The sequence below is a fragment of the Anguilla rostrata genome, chromosome 2, assembly GCF_018555375.3.
Source record: "Anguilla rostrata isolate EN2019 chromosome 2, ASM1855537v3, whole genome shotgun sequence".
NCBI classification, from domain to species: Eukaryota; Metazoa; Chordata; class Actinopteri; order Anguilliformes; family Anguillidae; genus Anguilla; species Anguilla rostrata.
Window position 1 is genome coordinate 10,950,110 of NC_057934.1, and position 20,809 is coordinate 10,970,918.

General features: G+C 41.9%; 1 protein-coding gene across 3 annotated transcripts; it reads left to right on the forward strand.

The window, feature by feature from the left end:
* The first annotated feature begins 18 nt into the window (after window positions 1–18).
* Window positions 19–18,312, forward strand: LOC135246126 (kinesin-like protein KIF20B). Of its 3 annotated transcripts, none has more exons than XM_064319684.1 (35): window positions 19–157; window positions 814–928; window positions 1,459–1,548; window positions 2,202–2,321; window positions 2,409–2,547; window positions 2,656–2,840; window positions 2,945–3,008; window positions 3,273–3,482; window positions 3,608–3,719; window positions 3,866–3,937; window positions 4,015–4,161; window positions 4,557–4,719; window positions 4,808–5,110; window positions 5,330–5,469; window positions 5,563–5,692; window positions 6,728–6,929; window positions 7,045–7,106; window positions 7,216–7,335; window positions 7,968–8,118; window positions 9,180–10,342; window positions 10,537–10,668; window positions 10,802–10,924; window positions 11,309–11,369; window positions 11,592–11,717; window positions 11,825–11,958; window positions 12,292–12,447; window positions 12,661–12,837; window positions 13,257–13,394; window positions 13,547–13,672; window positions 13,779–13,973; window positions 14,318–14,386; window positions 15,490–15,552; window positions 15,981–16,119; window positions 16,268–16,407; window positions 16,601–18,312. In XM_064319684.1, the coding sequence occupies exons 2-35, from the start codon at window positions 815–817 to the stop codon at window positions 16,682–16,684; spliced, it is 5,550 nt and encodes a 1,849-aa protein (XP_064175754.1). In that variant the 5' UTR covers window positions 19–157; window position 814; the 3' UTR covers window positions 16,685–18,312. The 3 variants fall into 3 exon arrangements, with proteins under 3 accessions (XP_064175754.1, XP_064175746.1, XP_064175762.1); XM_064319676.1 differs by having other exon boundaries at window positions 9,180–10,335; window positions 10,530–10,668; XM_064319692.1 differs by lacking the exon at window positions 14,318–14,386 and having other exon boundaries at window positions 9,180–10,335; window positions 10,530–10,668.
* The last annotated feature ends 2,497 nt before the right edge of the window (window positions 18,313–20,809 follow it).

The following is a 20,809-nucleotide window of genomic DNA, read 5'->3' on the forward strand; positions in this document are numbered from 1 at the left end:
GGTCTAAACAGGCTTCCGGTTCCATGAGCCATTGCGGAATCGCGAGGAAGCTCCCGATTGGTCAAGTTTAAAAATAAGACCGCGACAGTTTGCGCAGAAAAGGGGATATATTTCTGTGGGATAAATGTTTTTGGAATAACAAATTGTCTTCTGTCACGTAAGTTAGCTGATATATAGCAGTATTTCTATTTGACATTTAGGTTGAACGGCATTTAGCTAAATGTTGGAACTTTATAGCTAATCATACTTTGTACAAATAGCTACATAGTTAACGTTAGCTATTCAACGAATAACATAAAGCTAGGATTAGCTAGCCGCTCTAAAAGTTAACATTAGCTAGCTAGTCTTTGTAACTTCCCGTTGACGTGTCTATGTTTCTCTCTGAATCAGCGAAATCAAAGGGTGTTACCCATTAAAATGCTACTTTCTAGCTAACTGGCTACTGTAACACATTACACAGTTTATATTTATTTTTCTCTGGCTGATAACACTGTGTGACTGAAACCTTGCATACATGATACTAGCATTAACGGTGGCTAGCTTTAGCTAGCAATCTATATTCGCTGATTTGAACAGTTGTGATTATCTCTCCAGAATTGCAGTATACAAACAACAAATCTTATCCAATCTGAAAAATGTAACGTCAATGTTCGCCTGTTTTGCTTGAGAGTAAGTGACCTTAGCTGAGATTAAAACAGTAACTTGGAAAGCTAAAGTTTGCATGTAATTTTTCTTTCTAAGTATCTTTTATGTTCTTGTTCTAGATCACGAGTAATGTTGTATGTGGAAATGTGTTTTCTGTCTTATTCTCAGGATGATGGAATCTTGCTTTAATAGCAAAATAGAGAGAGTGGAGGCCGTAACTGTAGATGATTTGAAGAAAGACTTATTTGCAGAATTTTCCGCCATACCCTCTGCTTTGGCACAGGTAAGGTGACCGGTAATTTTAGCTAGTTGTCGATTGTCGATGTGATTTCTAAGCTACTTAGTGATTAACTGGTTTGAGTGCCTGTTCTTGGTGTAGCTAGCCGTTTCCCTGCTATCAGTTTAGTAATCTGTTGTCAACTTGAATCTATGTCGCGGTGGCAGGTGCCACCATATGGTCATGCGACGCGGATGGGCGCTACCATTCTGAACTAAATTCCCATTACTCTAGTTTGTTGCACATGCTGATACTATGTAGCACATAATGTAAAACTTGCTGAAAATTTGAGACATTTGTTACACCCTTGCCATTTTGCCATCTTTTCAGGCTTGCCAAAATATGCGCAGTTATGATGGCATTCGTAGCCCCAGGGCCTTATGTAATAAGCTTAATTTATAGTGACAGAATGACTTGAGGCCATTATTCATTTTATGTGGTTTCAGTAGTACTTCTGTATAATAAATATTGTTTTGTCATGTCACCAATGAGCACTTAAGCTTCATGATATTTTGTCTTGCAAATGACCATTATAGGATTCATCTGTATTGGTGAAGGAACATCTACAGGTGTACCTACGGATAAGACCATTTACGTCAGCTGAGAGTGATAATGGTGAATCTCAGGTAAATAACGGGATTTATACTGTTGCAGATGTTCACAAGATACAAAGCCTTTTTGCAAACGTAGTTTTCAAAAGCAGTGTTTCTCATTGGAATGGCTGTGTCAACAGGGATACATGATTATATTTAGGGGTGTTTTTGAGTCATGCTTACTATTCTATACTGGAATAGGGGATTGGAACTCAAATTTGTGCCTGGATCAGTAATGTTGGCCACTGAAGGTTGCACGGGCTGCTGTCAGAATTTAACCTTGGCATATCTGCATGTAGTTACCCAGAGCTTTGAATAAAATGCTTAGCCTGTGTATTAAAGAATACGTTAAGGCATTGAAATGTTCATCTTTTAAACTGTGTTATCTTTACCTTAGGCCATGTTTGTGAACGCTATTGAATTAATTTCTATAGAATCTTAATGCTGCCCATTAAGGCTCTGGAAAACACTTCTAAACAATTAGGGTAGTGGTGTTCTTTCTCAGGGGGCAGTGAAATGGCATTAAAACAATGTGGAATTAATACGAGTGCAATATCTTGATTCTTGCTTGGTCTGGGTTCCTTCTTTAAATGATGTTCTGGCCAGACATTCTGGCCAGACTTTCCTTCAGAACTGAGACTTATCTGCCGTCTCTTTTTTTTGTTTTGTTCTCCATGCATAATTAGGAGTGTGTCACACTCGAACCTCCAGACGTTGTTTTGCTCAAGGCTCCGAGATCATCTCTGTCAGCGAGGCTCAGTGATAAGTCAATTCCTCAGACAGCTCAGAGATTTCAGTTCTCACAGGTGGGTTGAATGTGTTTTAATGTACTGCAATTTCTGCAGATGTGTAGCTGTCAGTTTAATGTCTCACCCACTTTATTTCATTCTTAGGTTTATGGCCCAGGAGCGACTCAGAGAGACATTTTTGACGGAACAGTGAAGCATCTCGTCAAAGATGTTCTTGAGGGAGGAAATTCTCTGGTGTTCACGTACGGAGTTACCAATGCTGGGAAGACATTCACTTTTCTAGGTCTGATTCTCTTTGTAAATAAGTGCTGTGCGTAATGCCTTTGCAAATATCCTGATTTTAATTATCAGCTATCAAAATCCCTCTTGTGTAATATGCGTATTTATTCAGGCTCTGAGAATGAAAGTGGGATCCTGCCAAGATCTTTGGACATCATCTTCAACAGCATTGAAGACCGAACTTATAAGCACATGAACATCAAGCCTCACCGTTGTCGAGAGTACACTAGATTAACTAAAGATCAGCAGGACGAGGAGGTTACAAATAAGAGAAACATCATGCGATTGTTAAAGGAGGTACAGTTTAGTAATCTCTTTGCACGCATAAGTTTGATGTACTGTTGTAAAATTGTAATGATGAAATTCAATAGAATGAATTCAAGTTTATTTCCCTTTCTCAGAGTGATTCTCAGAGAAGCATTACCAGCCAGTTGAGTTCCACTGGCAGGACGACTATACTGGAAGGCAAGAATCTTTGATAAAGTTCCTTCTCTTAAATGTGGCATGAGATGTTCTCTGAAAATAAGTAGTCTACCTTTTTACCCTATGGATTGATTTGTAACCTTGTTAAAGTGTTAGAATCTAGTACTACCTTATCAATTGCAGTAGCATTATGGCCAAAATGCATTGATATTTATGAATTCATATTAATTAATATTTTTTCGGTCTTTGCTGTAAACCAGAAATATTTGTCTTGCTAATAATTATGACAATGTCATCTTGTTTAAGGCTCTACTATGAGTGAGTTGGATGGACTGACTGGTGCAGATTGTTTCAATTTGGATGTGGACAGTCACACAAAATACTCTGTCTGGGTTTCGTTTTGCGAAATCTACAATGAAAATATCCACGACCTGCTTGAACCGATATCAAACGGCTCGCTGAAGAGAAATGTGCTCCGACTGTCTCAAGACGTAAAGGGGAATTCCTTTGTGAAAGGTGCGGTTTCCAGAAATGCATCCCGTCCGTGTCAGAACATGTCAAATATAAGTAGCTGAATTTAATTATTTCAGAGTATTAATTGCGAAATGTCAGGCATGCTTTTTTTTAATCGATTTCTTCAGATCTGAAGTGGGTTCAAGTGAACGATGTGCATGAAGCATACAAAGTGGTTAAAGTTGGAAAGAGAAACCAAAGCTTCTCCTGTACAAAGCTCAATAACTTGTCAAGCAGAAGGTATGATCATTTTTTAAAATTTCTGTTCGTTTTTATTCAGTGTAAAACTGATTTGACTTTAAATAAATAGGAAGTCGTTTCCGCGAAGGTTTTGCCATCTTAAATAATTGTAATCATGTCATTAATAAACGTTTGTTTATTTTCAGCCATAGCATCTTTTCCATTCGGATCGTGCGGATTGAAGATGTCGGAATACCTCGTGTCCACACGATCAGCGAGTAAGTGTGGTCTCTTCGTCGCTTCTCTCCCCCGCGATGGTTTGATATCGATGATTTATTTTTATCTGCACGCGCAGGTTATCCCTGTGCGATCTGGCAGGGTCGGAGAGATGCGCAAAGACGCAGAACAGAGGAGACCGCTTGAAAGAAGCCGGCAACATCAATACCTCGCTGCTCATTCTCGGGAAATGCATTAATGCATTGAGACACAACCAACAATCCAAGTGAGTGTTGGTTTTGTGTCGCCGGTGCAGAATTATTATAATTGGTGTTTATCAATGAAAAATGTGTTAAATGCTATACTTTACAATAATGGTCGGCAAGATGTCAACAGCTGTCACAAAGGCGTTTGCTACTCTGTAAAGCGTCTGTGACAGTTCTCTGTGTTTAAAAAAAAAAAAAGCGGTACACAAATAAAATTGAATGAATAAATTAATGAACAAGATGCAGTCTCAAGATGCATATTTCAATGGCATAATGGAAATTCAGATTTTATTCTTATTGTGACACTCCATTTGCTCTCATTGGGACATTTTTACATATTTATGTGCCTGGTGCTTTTGGCATTGATATGTGAACAGTTGAGATTAAATTGCTGTATGGTTTACTATGGTTCCAGGCTGCAGCAGCACGTGCCCTTCAGAGAGAGCAAGCTGACCCACTACCTACAGGGCTTCTTCTGTGGCCGAGGAAAGGCCTGCATGATCGTCAACATCAACCAGTGCGCCTCGATGTACGACGAGACCCTGAACGTGCTCAAATTCTCCGCGGTCGCTCAGAAGGTGAGTACCGACCCGTCAGAAGACCCTGCGAGCCATCGTTTGGAACGGGCTCAGCAGTCGAGGCCATTCTGTACCCTCGACCCCGCAGGTGGTGGTCCTCAACACGAAGCCCCTCCCCGTCGTCCCCAAGAAGTCCAGTCGAGACGTGTCCTTCATCATCAACAACGCCGACCGCAAGAACCTGTGGACCAAGCGCAAGAGCTCCCTGGTGGGCTGGGAGACCAGCCTGGAGGACGTACAGGAAAACGACGACGGCGATTACGAGGAGGAGGAGGAGGAGGACGAGGAAGGAGAAGAGGACAGCTGTGTTGACAGTGTCATGGAGGAGACCATTCAGGAAGCAGGAGAAGGAGATGAAGAGGACATTGAAATCGATAAGGATTCATATCAGGTAGGGGATTGCAAAGAATTTATTCCATAGACTCCAGGAAAATTAATTTTTGATTTGCTGTTTGCTGAGTTTGGATTTAGCTGTTCATTTTGTCATTTATAGAATTGTTCAAAATGCAGACCATTTTCAGCTCCTTCTGTATGTTGTGTTGCTAGCAAATCTGCATATTAACTATGAGTTATGGTCATTGTTTTCTTTATTTCCTTGTGTACATTTCAGAGCCAGCTTTTACTGATAGAGGAGCTAAAGCAGAAGCTACGCACGGAAGAGCATGAGAAGTTGACCTTGGAGTCTCGTGTTCGGGAGGAGGTCACCAAGGAGTTCATGCAGCTGTTCTCACAAATGGAAGACGATTACAGGTGAAACAATGGGTGCTGTTTCTATTGACATACAATGAAATCAGTGTACTTAATAATGACCAGTGTGAGCTGAACTTTCATCTTCTTCTCCAGTGAACGTCTTGCCAAAGAGAAAGAAATAATTGAGGAGAGAGCTGAGAGACGTTTGGAAATACTGAAGAATTTAGTGAGCAAAAATTCTGCTCATGATGTGCCCCTGAGCGACGCTACCGAACAGACTAAGGTACGGTTCTACAATGATTAACAGAATCACATTAAAGGGGGGAAACGATGAGTCATTCAGTTGATTATTTGGCTCTACAGATCCTGAGAGGTCTACACTTTAACTTAAGAAATACTTCTATTTACTGTGGATAATTTAGTTTCACTCTTATACTCTCACAATTCTCTTTATAAAAGTTTGAAGCGGATCATGTGATCCACCTTATTACTTTGATCTTTACTGTTTCCTTCAAATGCTCCCGAGTCCCCTCGGGTGTCTCGTGTGGCGTAGCCTGTAGAGCGCTTTCCATATGCTCATTGCGAGCCGTGACGTCGGCGGTTCGAGTCTGACCACCGACCTTTGTTGCGTGTCTCTCCCTCTCTCTCCTCCTAATTCTTCATGTCGCTCTACACTGATCTGTCAAATAAAGCTGGGGGGAAAAAAAAAAAAATTCCCAAAAGCCTCTTGGTTATAAATGTAATGCCTCTGGACAGGTATCTTGTTGCTCTTCAAATAAAGTACTTCAGATCTTTTGCTTGCTTGTCACACTTTTGAAGCTGTAATCTTTTATAGATCTTGAAACGCCTAGGCTCCCATTCAGTGGTTCCTTAGAATTGCTTTATTCAACAGTATTTCTTTTCTGGTTCTTGATAAACCAAACAATTAGGACAACCGCCAAATATGCAATGTAGTATTTTGTTTTTTTATGTGAGTACTACAAGCCCTTCTGGGCTTTTTTTTTTCACCTGCTCAATCTGCATGAAGCTGCCGTTGTGTTTGTTTGTACGTTTTCTTTGTGTGGCAAAAATACACTGCACTGTCCATATTTATATTACCTTTATATAACCACTGGGTGAAACTCATCAGAATTAAGCAACTACACTGCACTTCAGCTGCCAAAAACTAATAATTTGTAGGATGAAAGAGTGCCAGTTTAATGCATAATGCGCTGCACATCCAAATAAAAAGGTTAAAGGAAACTAGGGAGATTTCTTCTATTTTTAATCGAAGGCACTGCATGTTCTTCTCAATTAAGTTGGAGTTTTTATTTTTTAGGATAAAGTGGAGCTCTTTGATGGGATTATTGATTCCATGCAAGACGACCTGGATAAGATCAAGAAAGACGCGGAGGCCGCTCAGACGTGTCTGGTGGGCTTGCCCGATCCCCGCGAGAACCTCGCCAGCCTGGAGAAGCAGGTCTCCGAGCTGTCTGAGGAGCTCCTCAAGACCCAGCAACTCCTCACTGTCAAATCCAGGGGTACGTTTCTGAGGCCCTCCTCTCTCTCTTTCTCTCTCCGCCTGTGAGTAGATGCTCAGGGGTGATTTTGAGTTTGAAATGATCTCAGTCCTGACTCCCTCCTTTTGTGTTACAGAAGTGGATGGTTCGCGCAGTCAAACGCAGCAATTAAACGAACAACTCGGTGAAGCAAAAAAGGTAAGGGCTCGATCTATTATCCGCTGTCTTTACTCGGCCCTTTGGACAAAGGTTGTGAAGATTTTCTTTCGTGGTGCGTGCTTATTTCTTTGTCCTTTCTCTCCTGTAGAATTTCGAGTCCCAGACACAGAAGTTCCGGGAACTTATGGAAATCTGTCAGGAAAAGGACGACATGATCTTCAAGTTGCAAACCGCCATGGACCAGCATGTTGAAACTGCCGCAAATGATGTAAGTATGAACAGCTCTCTCTCTATCTATCTCTTGCTTGGGACCAAAACTCTGCAGACTGCTTTAAGAAACTGGTGAGCTAGTTCACAGAAACATTCTTTATTTTTTTTAGTTGATCATGGGTGTAATATGTTGCAGGTAATTCATGGCAGTGAGGTGCTTTGTATTGGCAAGGAAAGCTTTCAAATAAGTTGTAATGGATTTTCCTAGAAGAACAAATAAAATCTGTACACCAAAATGGTCTGTCCCCTCAGTTGATTTGTCCATGACCGATGTGTTCTTGACAGATGTGTTAGTCTATTTTATCAGTTCTTTGACTTTATACGAAGCCGTGGTCTGGGGGACTCTGTCAAAGCTGTCCAGCTGAAAGAATTCCCCTGCCATTTATTACAATTACATTGAAATGCACGCATAAATCTGCACGTCACATGGAGATAAACCTGTGGCCTGTAATCTCATCAAGGACTGTAGAAGTTATTACATAGTTATTCTGTGCTTAAGGTGCAGCTGCCATAGATTGACATGCATCCATGTACTGGTGTGTTAAATAGTCGAAACACTGACCGTTTTTGTAGCCTTGATTTAAATTAGTGGAATCATTTGCCCTTCTGTTGATATTTTTTTGTAATCAGAGGGCCCTGATTGATGCCGTCAAGGAGGAAATCCTCAGCCTGAGGGAGAAGTGCAAGTGTTCGCTCAGCAGCAGCACTCTGCAGAGGGAGGGTCGGAAGCGCTCCATAGACCTCCAGGACGACGTCGGCAAGCAGCCCCCCTCCAAGAAAGGTACAGCTTCCACGCAAAGCGGCGGAAAGGGCCTCCCCCAGTCCGTGGGAGCGAGAGGGAACGCTCAGAAAGGACGCAGATACGTTCGCTTGAAAAAAAGGCTGTCGGTTATGAGGAAGTAGCCTTTGCGTTTGCACTTTCATGTGTGTGTTGCTGCTGACTTTTGGGGGGGAATAAAAAAAAGGTTTTAAATTTTTTTTTAAATGACTGTTTTTATATTTGTCTCGAATAAAAAAAAAAAATGCTTTCTTTGTTTTGCTGTGTTTGCTTTGCACACAGATGCGTACTTCCCCTGAGTTCCCATTCATGCTATTAAAGTGCTGGTTGGGGTTTGTGCTCTTTTTGTATAAACCCACATGTTTAATTTGCTTTGCATGTCATTTACATATTCATAAGTGGTGTCAGCAGAGTGGAAATGAAAGGGGCAAATAACCTCTTGAGCAATTTCAAGTGGAAAGGCAGAGCATTGCTCTTTGAATCTAATGCAGTATCATCCTTCCGGCTTGTTCAACTCCTCATGAACTGAAATGCATCAGTGGCATAAAGGTCTCATAAGTGCTTCAGCATCAAACTATTTGTTACGTTAGTATTAATTGAAACAAGTGTCATGTAATATCACATAATGCAATAAATCAGTGCTCTTATAAATGGCACTGTTCACCACTGACTTACAGAAGAAAAACTATTGGGAATGTAAAGATGGCTGTTCAACAATACTGTACAGTAGTGTTTATTTTAACTCTGTTTAGTATGTTTATTCAAAAGCTGTAAATCAGTTCAGAGGAAATTGAGTTTGCATATATTTATATTTTAAGATCAGACCAAAGGCTGTTTCTTTTTTCAGTAGGCTATGTTTGTCCTTTTCTCAGAAAAATAGTTTAAGTGAGGACAGGTTTAAGTACACAACGGGGCGTAAGGCCAAAATTTAACCAAGGTGTATGGGCAACTTTTCCAGAGAAATGCAAATAATTCTTTAGTTTAGTCTCAACCTTAGTGTTTAAATGTTAAATTATTGTACACAGAGATGGTTTCTTATTCATGACTTTTTCTTCTCTTCCAAGGAACATATGAAGAGAACTTCTCTACAATGGATGACAAGAATAAATTCCAGGAAGAATGTAATAAAACGGAATTGGACATTATGTCGATCAACAAACAGCAAGAGGCACTGCAGCAACAGCTAGAATGCTCAAAGAGAGATTTTCAGAATGAAATTAAGCTTAAGGATGAACAACTGGGAGAACTGAAACAGGAATCCATTTCCTTGGAGGGAAAAGTCAGCAAGTTAATCGAAGATCTGAAGCAACAGACATGCGCCTATGAAGCCGCCATGTTGTCCTTGGAGACGGAGAGACGGGAGAAGGCGGAGCTTGTCAAGGAAAGGGAGACGCTGACTGCTCGGGCGAGTGTCCTCCAGGAAGACTGCGAGAAGATGGCCAGGAAGATCACCGAGATGGAGAGCGAAGCCCAGGGGCAGAAAGGGAAGATGGAGGCCGTCTCGGAGGAGTTGAAATCCGCAAAATCTCTCCTGGTGAATCACAACGGTGACTCCAGGGAGAAGACTAAGCTGATCGAATCCTTGACCCAAGATGCCACACAGCTCAGGCAGGAGCTGGAAAAGAGCAAAGCCGTGCTGGTGCGGCGGGACGGCGGCCATTTTCACCAGACGATGGACGCCCTTCACAAAGAGTGCGAGAACGTGGTGATGGAGTCCTCCCAGAAGAACCAGCAGATTCGGGACCTGGAGGAGGAGGCCAGCCGCTGCAGACAGCAGGCAGCGGAGCACCGGGAGCTATGCGAGCAGCTGAGGCGGGAAATGGCCGATCTGAGGGAGAAAACGCGCTCCGACCTGGAGCGCTTCCAGACCGAGAGGCAGGCCGCCGAGGAGCTGAGGAGGCGTCACGCCGAGCTGGAGGCCGAGGCCACGGGCCTCAGGGAGCAGGCGGCCGCCGCTCGGGCTCGGGCGGAGGCGTCGGAGGCCGCTTCCGCCACGGCGGCCGAGCTGGAGAGGCGGCTGGCGGAGAGGGACGGCGAGGCGGAGGCCCTGCGGAGGAGCCTGGAGGAAGCCCGGAGGAAGCTTGAGGACGTCGAGACCGCGTCCGCGCAGGAGGCCAGGAGGAAGGAGGCCGAGCGACGCAGGGAGCTCCTGAAGACCGCCGAGGAGGCCATTGCGCTGAAGGACGCCGAGCTGGAGAAGAAGGCGCAGGAGCTCTCCAGGCGAGTTGTCTCTGCGGTCTCTCATCATGTGTAGTTATCCACCCCTCGTGTAGGAAACGTTATTTTCTCTCGCGAGCCTGTGATACAGAAGTCTGTATTTTTCTATTTCTCTTTGCTGGTGGATTGCCCCTTCAGGATGTCCTTGTAGCGTTTCTTTGTATGATGAACTATGTGCCTTTTCGTTCCATTCTCAGGTTAAAGGAGGAAGTGACCAGCAGCTCGGAAAAAATCAGGGCTCTGAGTCTCGATTTGCAGAGAAAAGAAGAAGATGCTTCCGACATGAAGGAGAAGCTGGCCGATTCTAAAAAACAAATACAACAAGTGCAAAAAGAGGTCAGTGCCCTTCATCTACTTGTAACTGCTTTTTAATAAATGATTTTCCCTTTTTTTTAAAGATCCTCGTGTGCACGTATATGCATGTACTCTAAGAAACGGTCAAGGTGCTTTACTTCCTGTCACCATACAGATTTCTTTCATGCGTGAGGAGGGGAAATCGCTAAGGCAAAAACTCAGTGACTCTGAAAGGCTGAGAAATCAAATGCTGAGTGACCTGCACAGTAAGGACCAGCATATTCAACAGTTAAAGACTGTAAGTGTTCTACTTTATTGAAATTTGGTCAGCAAGCTCTATGTCATTGGTGTCAAGCTCTATGTCATTGGTGAAGTCCCATCTGAAAACTCACTTTTTTTTTAATTGGCTTTTTGCTGAATTTTGTTGATGCATGTATGTGTTTCCGTGTTTTGGATGTGTATGTATGTGCATTTTAATGTCTTTTTATCCCATTGTTACTGCTAGTGTTGATTTTTATTTTTGTTGGTAGGATTGTTGTAAAGTGCTTTAACTTTTTTGGTGCTATCCAAATAAAGTTTTTTATTTTAATATCATTATTCTTTTTGTTATCATCCTGCCTTTTTACTGCCATTGCTCTTAACCCTGTGTCATTCCCTCTGTCTGCCCATTTCGTTCATTCAGGAACAGACCAGCAATGCCAAGACTGATGAAAATCTCCAGCGTTACCAGAAGGCTTGCACTGGTATTGATCTGCAGTATATATGCTATGAATGGATGCTGAAGGGTGATCTGCAGAAAACTAATTTAGGAGTGATCAGCTCTCCCGTGTTCCAGCCAGAATCGGCTTTACTGTGTACCAACAAGTGCACTCTTTCTTGAATTCCTGTTGTGATACGATTTCAAAAATAATTCTAGCCCGGCTTTCTATTTCTAATTTGACATATGCTTTTTTGTTTATTTGTAGATCTTCAGGACAAAGATCAGGTTATTGAAGGAATGCGCCTTGCACTGATGGAGCAAGAAGAAACTCAGGCGAAACAGGATCAGGTTCTTGAGGTCAAAATGGATGAGATTGAATCTCTGAACGAAGGTTTGTTTACATCTATGACTGGAGAATATTTGTGGAATACTGCCACCTACCTGCAGGTTTCTATGTTGTATTTTCTTCATGAATATATATGTGTTATTGCTTTTCAGAAGTTAAGACCTTGAAAGGGAGGTTCCTCCAGAATGATGAAGGCCACAGACTTGCTCCAGCTCTGGAAGGATGTCATTCTGGTGAATGTAAACATGCAAAAGAAGACATTGAGAAAGCAGAAGAGAACTTGAAGGTGAGGAGTGAGATATGGGCTCTGCTAATGCTTGCTGCCAATTCTTAACCATGTTCAGCTATGTTCTGTTGAAATTGTAAAGCTAGTAAAGGGCTATAAAGGCTTGCAGGACAGGGCTAACTAAGTGGCTGAATCAGCCGAATGCTTACGTAGCTTGCTATGCATTTACACGATCACACACAGTGCTAGTTTGTTAGCGTACACCTTGCCTAAATTTGATCTCTGTTTTTGTGCAAGCCGTTAGCCTAGACAGTGACATTTAATAGCTAGTAACGGTCTTCAAACCCAAATTCAGATTCTATGCTTATATTGTTATATTTCTTTATAATGCAGCTCTCTACTGAGAAGTACCAAAGTGACAAGAAGAAGTGGCTGGAAGAGAAGATGCTCCTAATACGTCAGGTGAAAGAGGCGGAGGAGAGGAGGAACCAGGATATGAAGAAGTTCGCCGATGATCGCTCGCGACATACCAAACTGCAGGCAGAAGTGGTGAGGTTCCGCGGTTGTGTCGTCATGCATTGAATATAGTGTTGTAGCTCATGAGATTTTATTCATTATGTACAAATGTATTCTACTGTTGTGTTGTCTGGTATTGGAAACTTTTCAGGGTATTTATTTGGGATGTGGGTGCAGACACAAACAGACCCAAAAAACACCAGACAACCTGTGTTTATTTATTTATCTGCATTTGATCTTTCACAGGAGTCCCTGTCAAAGCAGCTCTCTGAGAAAGACGATGACCTTGGGAAATGGAGAAAAGAGAGAGACACTTTGGTTGCAGCTCTAGAAATTCAAATGCGGAAACTCGCATCGAGCAATCTTGAGAAAGACCAAAAGCTGAAGGAACTCCAGAGCAATTCTAATTCTGTGCCACAAGAGGTCAGTATAGACTTAGTTTAAAATGCTAATTGTTTCAGGTGTGAGGGCTGTAGTACATAAAGTTAACTAGTGTGGTCATAAGGAACTCTGTAGTCGGTATAGTGGTTTGAAGTGGACAGGACCATCTTGCCAGGAACCACCAGCCTTTCGTTTTAATGAAATGCAATGATGTGTTAAATGTTCCAATTGTTTTCTTCCGTTCAACCTTTTCCCCAACCAGATTACCTTTTTATGTTGTATTTAATGTTCCTTTAACCACACATAAATCAGTACACAGTACACTACTAAAAATAGGGTGATGTACATCGACTTATTTTATGTACTGTTTTAACCTTTTAAAAACTTGTGTTATTCAGCTTAATATGTGTTTGTGTTTCATTTTTAAAATAATTTTTGACATTGTAAAAATATTTTTTCAGAATATAAAAGAAAATGTTGCTGACATGCAGTGCATTCTGTCAAAGAAGGAATCCGAAATATTGGAACTGAGGAATCAACTGAAAGCCTTATCAGAAAATGCCAATACTTGTCCTAAAAATAACAGATTATCAACTGTGGTGAGAGCCTTCTTTTTTTAACACAAGGAAACAATTGCTAGTTTCATGTTTCATACTAAATATACAGTATTCTGTCCTGAAACACAAGATAAAAATAATTATCCAGCCTGTATAAATGTCACCACACTTACTTTTATTTCTGTGTTATACAGACGGAAGAACGTGGAAGTGGAACTCAAATAGACAAAGTTCCATTTAAGAAACCACAAGATGTCAGTGTTAAAGCGAAAAGCGACGCGAAAAGTGACTGCAGCTTGCAGAGCTCTGAAGAAAACGAGGTAAGCACTCAGATGAATCACTGGCCTGGTTAGAGAGCACTGGCGCTGGCTCGGTCAAGGCTTGCCTTGGAGATGTCTCTCCTGCAATACCCCTCTGCTCCTGCAGGTGTCAGTGCTGGACTCCTCTGACCTCTCCACGGAGAACGGCAGACCCAGCCGCTTCCCCAAGCCCGAGCTGGAGATCCAGTTCACCCCGCTCCAGCCCAACAAGGTGAGCGTGAAGCAGCAGGGAGGGGACTCAGCCGTGACCGTCAAAATCACCCGGAGCGGGAGGAAGAGGAAGAGTGTTGAAATGGAGAAGGTACGGCCCACTCCTGCCAAGAAAAATAACATTATATAAAGTGTTTTACTTAAATCCACCTGTGTGTTTAAGCAAAGACAAAATGACAAAGTTGTATGCGGTGTGTTTTCGTTTAAAAATGGCATTATGAAAAACATGACGAGACAGAAATGCTAAATCCTGAAATAACTGAAAGGCATCTTTATTTTCTCAATGGCAAGATGCAAAGGACGACTTAAATGCCAACTTTAAATTATAATCTGACCGCCGCCTAATGGAATTTTGTCCCAGAATTACATGCAAAAGTGACAAAGGCATAAATGCCTACGCCTTTACCTTCTTTAACCTGCTCCTCTCTTTTAAAGGGAGATATGCTTTCAGGCTGCTGGAAAAATAAGGCTAAAATGAAAGCAGCGCAGAGACATACTGGCCAGGTACTCCCTGCTTTAGAATGAATGTTCTCCATCCTTCATCCGGTGGTCCACCATTCTCCTCCAATCATCTGCTGTGCCTCTTCAGTAAATTTAGCTCTTTACCCGTTTAGCTGTTCATCCAATCAGCCTTCCCCACGAGAGCCGCGAAGCGCTTTGAGCACTAACTCCACCTCCACATGTGCTCTCTCCCTGTGCCACCTTTGGGACTTTATTTTCACTGGAAACCACACCAAAAACATAACATGTTTATTACATAGCAACATTTGCTGACACTCCAGAGACTGGTGGATCTGTTGATTCCGTTGAACTCTCTTAGAATCCACTCAGAAGTGGATTTTGGGCTCAATTTGTGCTTTTTTCATGCATTTCTTTTTTTTTTATAGTCCAGCAAAAATGGAACTTTAAAAAAAAAAATCTGAGCTTTGAAACCGTCTCAAAAATTTGTCCTGGATTCTTGATGACCCAAAAAAAAGAGAGATGGCTTGCATGCTTGATTTTAGGAGAAAAGCTCCGAATCGTGTGGTATAGTCCTTCTCAGACAAATCCCAGATGAACGGCTAAAAGGTTGAGCTACACTCCAGCCTCGGTCATTCAAGGTCTTTACCTGCTGTCGTCCCAGAGGAGCAGTGATCATGGCGAGGTGGAAGTTCCATTAGGCTCAGTGGAAATGAAGTCCTTGTTCTGCCCTGTGCCCATCAGAACATGGTCATGGTCGTACAGTATGGTCTGTTTTCAGCTTCTCACACTGGCTAATTCGCGGTTGATTCTTGACACGCACACAAGCAGCATGATACAATTTATTTTTTAAAATATAAAGAACATTATCTGTGAAATCATCATAACTATTTACAGCCAATCAGTGGTCTTGTTTTTATGCTGATCCGTGGTGCTTTTGCGGTAATTGCAGCATGAAACCCACTTTACGGCTCTGTTGATCGAAGCGCTAATTTGTCATTTATTCAGTCACCCGTCTGTGTCCTTTCATCCCATAGAAATGTTTTTTGGTTTTTTTTTGGCGTTGGCAAGTAGTGTAGTAGTACAGCATCTTTGCAGAACCTTGACTGCAGATTTACAGTCTCAGGTGCGGTGTGTCTTCGTTTCAGGGTTCCGTGGAGAGTGAAAACAGGAAGAACACCAGATCCAGGTTTCCTGCGGTGTATGAGGAGGTGGGCTTCACTCCCGTTGCTGCTCATACCTTTCTCATCGCGTGCGTGCGCGCGCTCGCTCTCGCTCGTGCACGCCTGTTCGTATGCAAATCGTCATGTGTTATAACCACGCCCACGTTGTCTTTCACACAACTGCATAGACTTGTGTTCTCTGGGGCGAGGGGGGCTGTCCGTTTCGCTGTCGGCTTTAGATTCTGACACTGACACTTCTGCTGTGTCAGCAGTCTGGTGAAACGGGATTGGATGCTTAGGAGGCGGCCGTTGGCTTTGCTTTACTCACTGCACTCATTCACAGTACAGCCTGACGGTAGCTACCTGAGAAACGTGTCCTGTTGGTTAGGGACGAGAATGTCGAAGTGTCACCTTTTAAACATTGAAAGCAGCACTGACGACCCCCCCTTTCGGTCTTCTCGGGGGTGTTTCCGCAGTCTCCAGGCACGCTGGGGAAGCGCACCGACCGCCTGAGGCAGGACCAGTCCCAGTCCAGCCTCAAGAGCAAGAAAGACGGAACCCTGCAGAAAATCGGAGACTTCATCCAGAGCTCGCCGACCCTACTCGGGAGCAAAGGTGAGCAGGGCTCAGTGGGCGTCCCGATTGGTGCGGCTTCAGGAAGCTCACTCTTTAAAACGTGCTGCATCATCACAATTGCCTCAGTGGGACATTGTGTTTGTTTTTTTCTTTGCAAAGTGGCAGAATATTTGTTTTTCCTTTGCAGCTAAAAAGATAATTGGATTTGTCAGCGCTAAATCCCCTGAACCAGAGGGCAACACGAGTATGAATTTTAAACCAAAGAAGTCGAAAAGAAAGCTCTACAAAACAGAAATATCCTCCCCACTTGACATACCCTCTCATCCGGTGAGTGTTGACCGATATGCATTTATCAACAGTTTGCAGGAGACCAGAGGAAAGAGGATAGGGACGAAAACACTTTAGGAAATGCATGTGACTGGGATTTTGTGTAGTTATTGTAATGCTGAATCAATTTGGGCAGGTTATGAGAGTTCTCTCGTACATGTATTGTGGTCTAATCTGTACTATCTGTTTACAGATCATTGGACTGGATCAAGATGAGAAAGAAAGTGATCATCTCATTATAAAGAGAAGGCTGAGGACAAGAACAGCGAAGAACTGAGGGAGGCTAGTCATCATGCCGATCAGTACTGCTCTACTGTAACTATATAAATTGATTTTTTTTTAAAGAAGATGAAAGAAATCAAGCAATACAGACATTTTCAGATTTAAGAATGGTTTTTCGTTCACTCTTAATTTTTAATTTTTACGTTTCTATCCTTTTGTATATATTGTATTTTATTTGCTTTGATTCTTATTCCATCTTGTCCATTTTTGCAAAATGTTTGATTAGGTCTTACCCTACTACAGTATATAGTTCATGGATAATGGAAATGTGTAGGATTTCTGGAAAAGAACTGACAATGAATCGGTGTCCCATAATTGACATAAATACAATAAAATTAAGGGTTTATAATCATTTATTTTGTGTATTAGTGATCAGTAACTGTGTATTTGCTCTTTTATGTATTTATGATCTGTAGCAGTGTATTTGGCTGTTGGTAGCACCACTGAAGTTTGTGTCATGCCAAGACTGACATTACTGTACTTTAGAATAGGAAAATAATTTGTACTGGGATGTTAATGTAGACTCAAATTAATTTTCACCTCAGTAATGCCAATCCATTAGACAGTTTGCATTTTAGTCATCTCAGAGCGATGGTTCACTTTATGGATTTTCTTTCTGCATTATTTCAGTTTTAGTGTACGTTATCAATTTATTAGCTATTAGATATATTGATACGTTTACTATTGTAGCCTGTTGGCATTACAATAGTACACGTATCAGGGGCTCACTTCAAGTGACTCGATTGGCGCTTGTACAGGGACATTATGCCTCAAGAGGCTGTTCGGGTGTGTGTTACCCTATTTATTCTTCAAAACATTACGTTGAATCGAATTTTTTGATTTCCTATGGCCATGCAGCCTACGCTCAGTGAAAATGGCGTGGCTTCCGGCATCAGCAATGCTACATGGGACTTTGGGAGGGAAAGCTTACGCTGCCTGAGAACTGAGAAGGGAAGAAGTACTGGCATAATAAACTTGATTTTTAGAATTATATTTGAGAATAAATGCTAGGAAATAAATCTGCTCGTATGTGCAGCCTCTGGATGCATTACATTGCTGTGCAAGCTGCCTTGCAGTTACTTTGAAGCTTTTTTTTTTTATTGCTTAAGAATTTGGGTCACCGAAGACTGAATTCCTTGACAGTGTGCATTATAAAGCTAGCAGGTTGTTGAGAACAAATGCATGTATAAAATAGCCTTAATATCCTTACGGTATTTTAAAATATGCTAAAACTAATAATACTGAAAAACACTTGTATATGTACTGTCTGTTTAAGCTCAACAAAACCTCACAAACCACCGTTAAATGTTTTGTTAGATGTTTTATACATTTTGCTGCATACATTTGTTATGGGAAACAATATTGGAGGTTCCATGTGGTTTGAACAGTGAGAAATGCATCAGAATAATTGCTGTGGTCATTTGTCTGATTCCAAGTCCATTTATCAGTTTCCAAGTTTCCTATGTGTATGAACCTGTGGATGAACTGTCGCCGGCACTGTGACAGGGGAGTGTTTTTTGACCTTGTACTGTAAGTACTTTTAGTTTGTTCTGGCTCTGTAAACTCTGTGTTGCAAATGGGTGTTTTGCCTCTGATGAGCTGTATTAAACAGTGCAAAATGTGGTCTACCCTTTTCTGATTAAGTGTCGTCTACACTGAACAGCCTTTGCGTCTCCACTTTATGTCCTGAATGCATCGCTGTGGCATTTAAATTCACAGAACCTCTCACGCACCATAAAAGAATTAGTTTTAAACCGAGTTGTACTTTAAAAAAAAAATTGAAACTGAATTAAAAAGTATCGCCATTGTTCTAAGCTGACAAATGCGGTGCGGAGGCGAGCGAGCGAGGGAGGGAGAGCAGACATTGTTTGTCCTGCACGTCTGAGGCCAAGAGCAAAGAGTCATGGCCATTTGTTCATAGTGCCAGCGGTGGTGGGCTGCTGTCAGCTCAGAAGGCTTAACTAATGCGTTTCATCAGACGCCCAGAGCTCTGTCTCAGGTGAGCTCCAGACAGTCGCGGCCGTGACTAAGTTCTTTGGGTTCTCGTCTGAAATCGGCTGCGTCCCCCCCCCACCCCACCCCCATACCTGCCGCTTTCTCTAATTTCACTTCGTCGGGTAGCTGTTCCATTAGTAACTCGGTCTTACCCACTGTTCGGACCATTGTTGCTGTTTTCATATTTATATGAATAGCTGAAATCCAGTGAGTACGTCTTTGTGGTGCATGACTGGTGACTGATTAACTATTTGAAGATCGATCCCAGCACCTATTGAATTTCTATGGATGGGTATAGTTCACCTCATGATGGGCCTAATTTGTTGGCACCAAAGTAAATTTATGCAAAGAAAAAACAAAATTTGAGAATATTTCTGCTTTGTCAACATATGAGTTTAAGCCTGTGAAAATTATTCTTAAAAGTAACCATGGATATGTCAGTCATCCTGAAGAATGAAGACATCTGGATCATTCGAGCCAGTCATGCTTCCTTTGCTTTTGAAATGCCATTTTCCAAACGCTTTTTTTTTGCAGTTATTCATAATTGTTCGTCAGAATAGAAAAGTTGAAATACGCGCTGGTTTCCAAGATAACAAAAAGACGTATCATTATCTGGGAGAAAATTGGAGAGCTGAATTGCCCGCAGATGATCTTGATTCTGCCTCTGCTGTGTTTTTTGGAGGATGCTGAGTTTCCTGTTCCGCATGACAGACTGAGGGCAGTTGATGCTGAAGACTCCATTAAACGCACTATAATGGGAGAGGCAATTTAGAGTTCATCCATTAGCTTGTTGTTTTCTTGAGGTCACAGATTACATTAATGAGAGGTGTTGAACTGCTGAAACTTCCATTAATTGAAGCCTCCTAATGGAGCAGAATGTGGAATAGCCTATGAAAAGTTAATTAATCCTTCCCTTAAATGCCTGTGAACCAAGTAACTATTGTAGCCATTATTTAAAGGGAACTTGCACTGAAAAAAAAACACTGAAATTATGAATATTTTTATTCCATTTATTCATTGTTTGTTATTCATGTTTGTTTACAGGCCCTGCAGACTTTGGGATAGTTTCCTCAACTGCAATAATCCCAGGGTGTGCTTGTAATGGTGTTTTATTTGTGTTAAAGTATGCATTTCAACTACACTTTTTTCACCTTTTCAAGCTAGGGGTCAAATTACTCGACATGTCGGCATTTGAACTCCACCTCAAGCAAAACTTCTTTGCTTTTGTCGCACACACTATCAGCTACAATCAAGTTGAAATAATAAAATAAAAAATATAGGCTATATGACTTTGAGCTGGTGAGAGGTGTTGAAATGTTGGAAATATACAGTGTACTCCTCCAGAAAATGGCATACCTTTTGCATTGCGCATGCTATTGTACCTGTAAACTGAGTCGACTGTGTAGCCGCAGTCCTTGTGCTTCACTTCTCCAGGTTACCTCTTCACTTCACGTCCCGTGACCTCACAGCTTAATGAATGTCCTTGGATCTACGGAGAGGGCAATGGGGCCACCCCCTCTGCAACCGCAAGTAATGCTCAGCTTTGTTGCCATGGAGATTCACCTTCTGATCACGGAAAGGACGGTACGGCCACATTGCCTAATGGTTATTTAACCACGTATGAAGCACCTCTATTTCCAGGCAGCTGGTGGCCGCAGAGACTCAGGCTCCGTTGGTTTATTGCGCCACTTTCTGCCGGTGCATCGCACATCATCTTGATTTAGATTTTTTAAAAATGAAAACAAAAGAGCCCAGATGAACCGTGAGGTTTGCAGTTGAGAATTACGTTCAGTATTTTTTCTTGCCAACACACAGGTAAAGCACTGGCAATTGACATAAGAAAAGGATCATTCATATTTCTGATGACAACAGTCACTCGTGGGTGAAGAATCACTGAAATGAGTCCTGGAGGGAAAGCTCAGATATGAGGTTATACATTGTAATAGGAGCTTGTGCAGTTCTGCATTTGCCTGGAATTTGCATTTTGCGTTTTTGTGAAATTGTGGGAAAAATGGGAAGAGTTTTTTAATTCTATTAGAATGTAAAGTATAGAAAAGGTAAGCTTATGTGTATCACTTTATTATGCACTGGTGATGCATTTCCAGATGTCTGGTTTATTTTCAGA

Bases quoted from the DNA above. Each gene is read 5' to 3' on its own strand.
- LOC135246126 (XM_064319684.1), top strand. From the start codon at position 815: ATGATGGAATCTTGCTTTAATAGCAAAATAGAGAGAGTGGAGGCCGTA. The intron at 929-1,458 runs GTAAGGTGACCG...TGACCATTATAG, and splicing joins TACCCTCTGCTTTGGCACAG to GATTCATCTGTATTGGTGAA. The intron at 15,553-15,980 runs GTGGGCTTCACT...GTGTTTCCGCAG, and splicing joins TTCCTGCGGTGTATGAGGAG to TCTCCAGGCACGCTGGGGAA.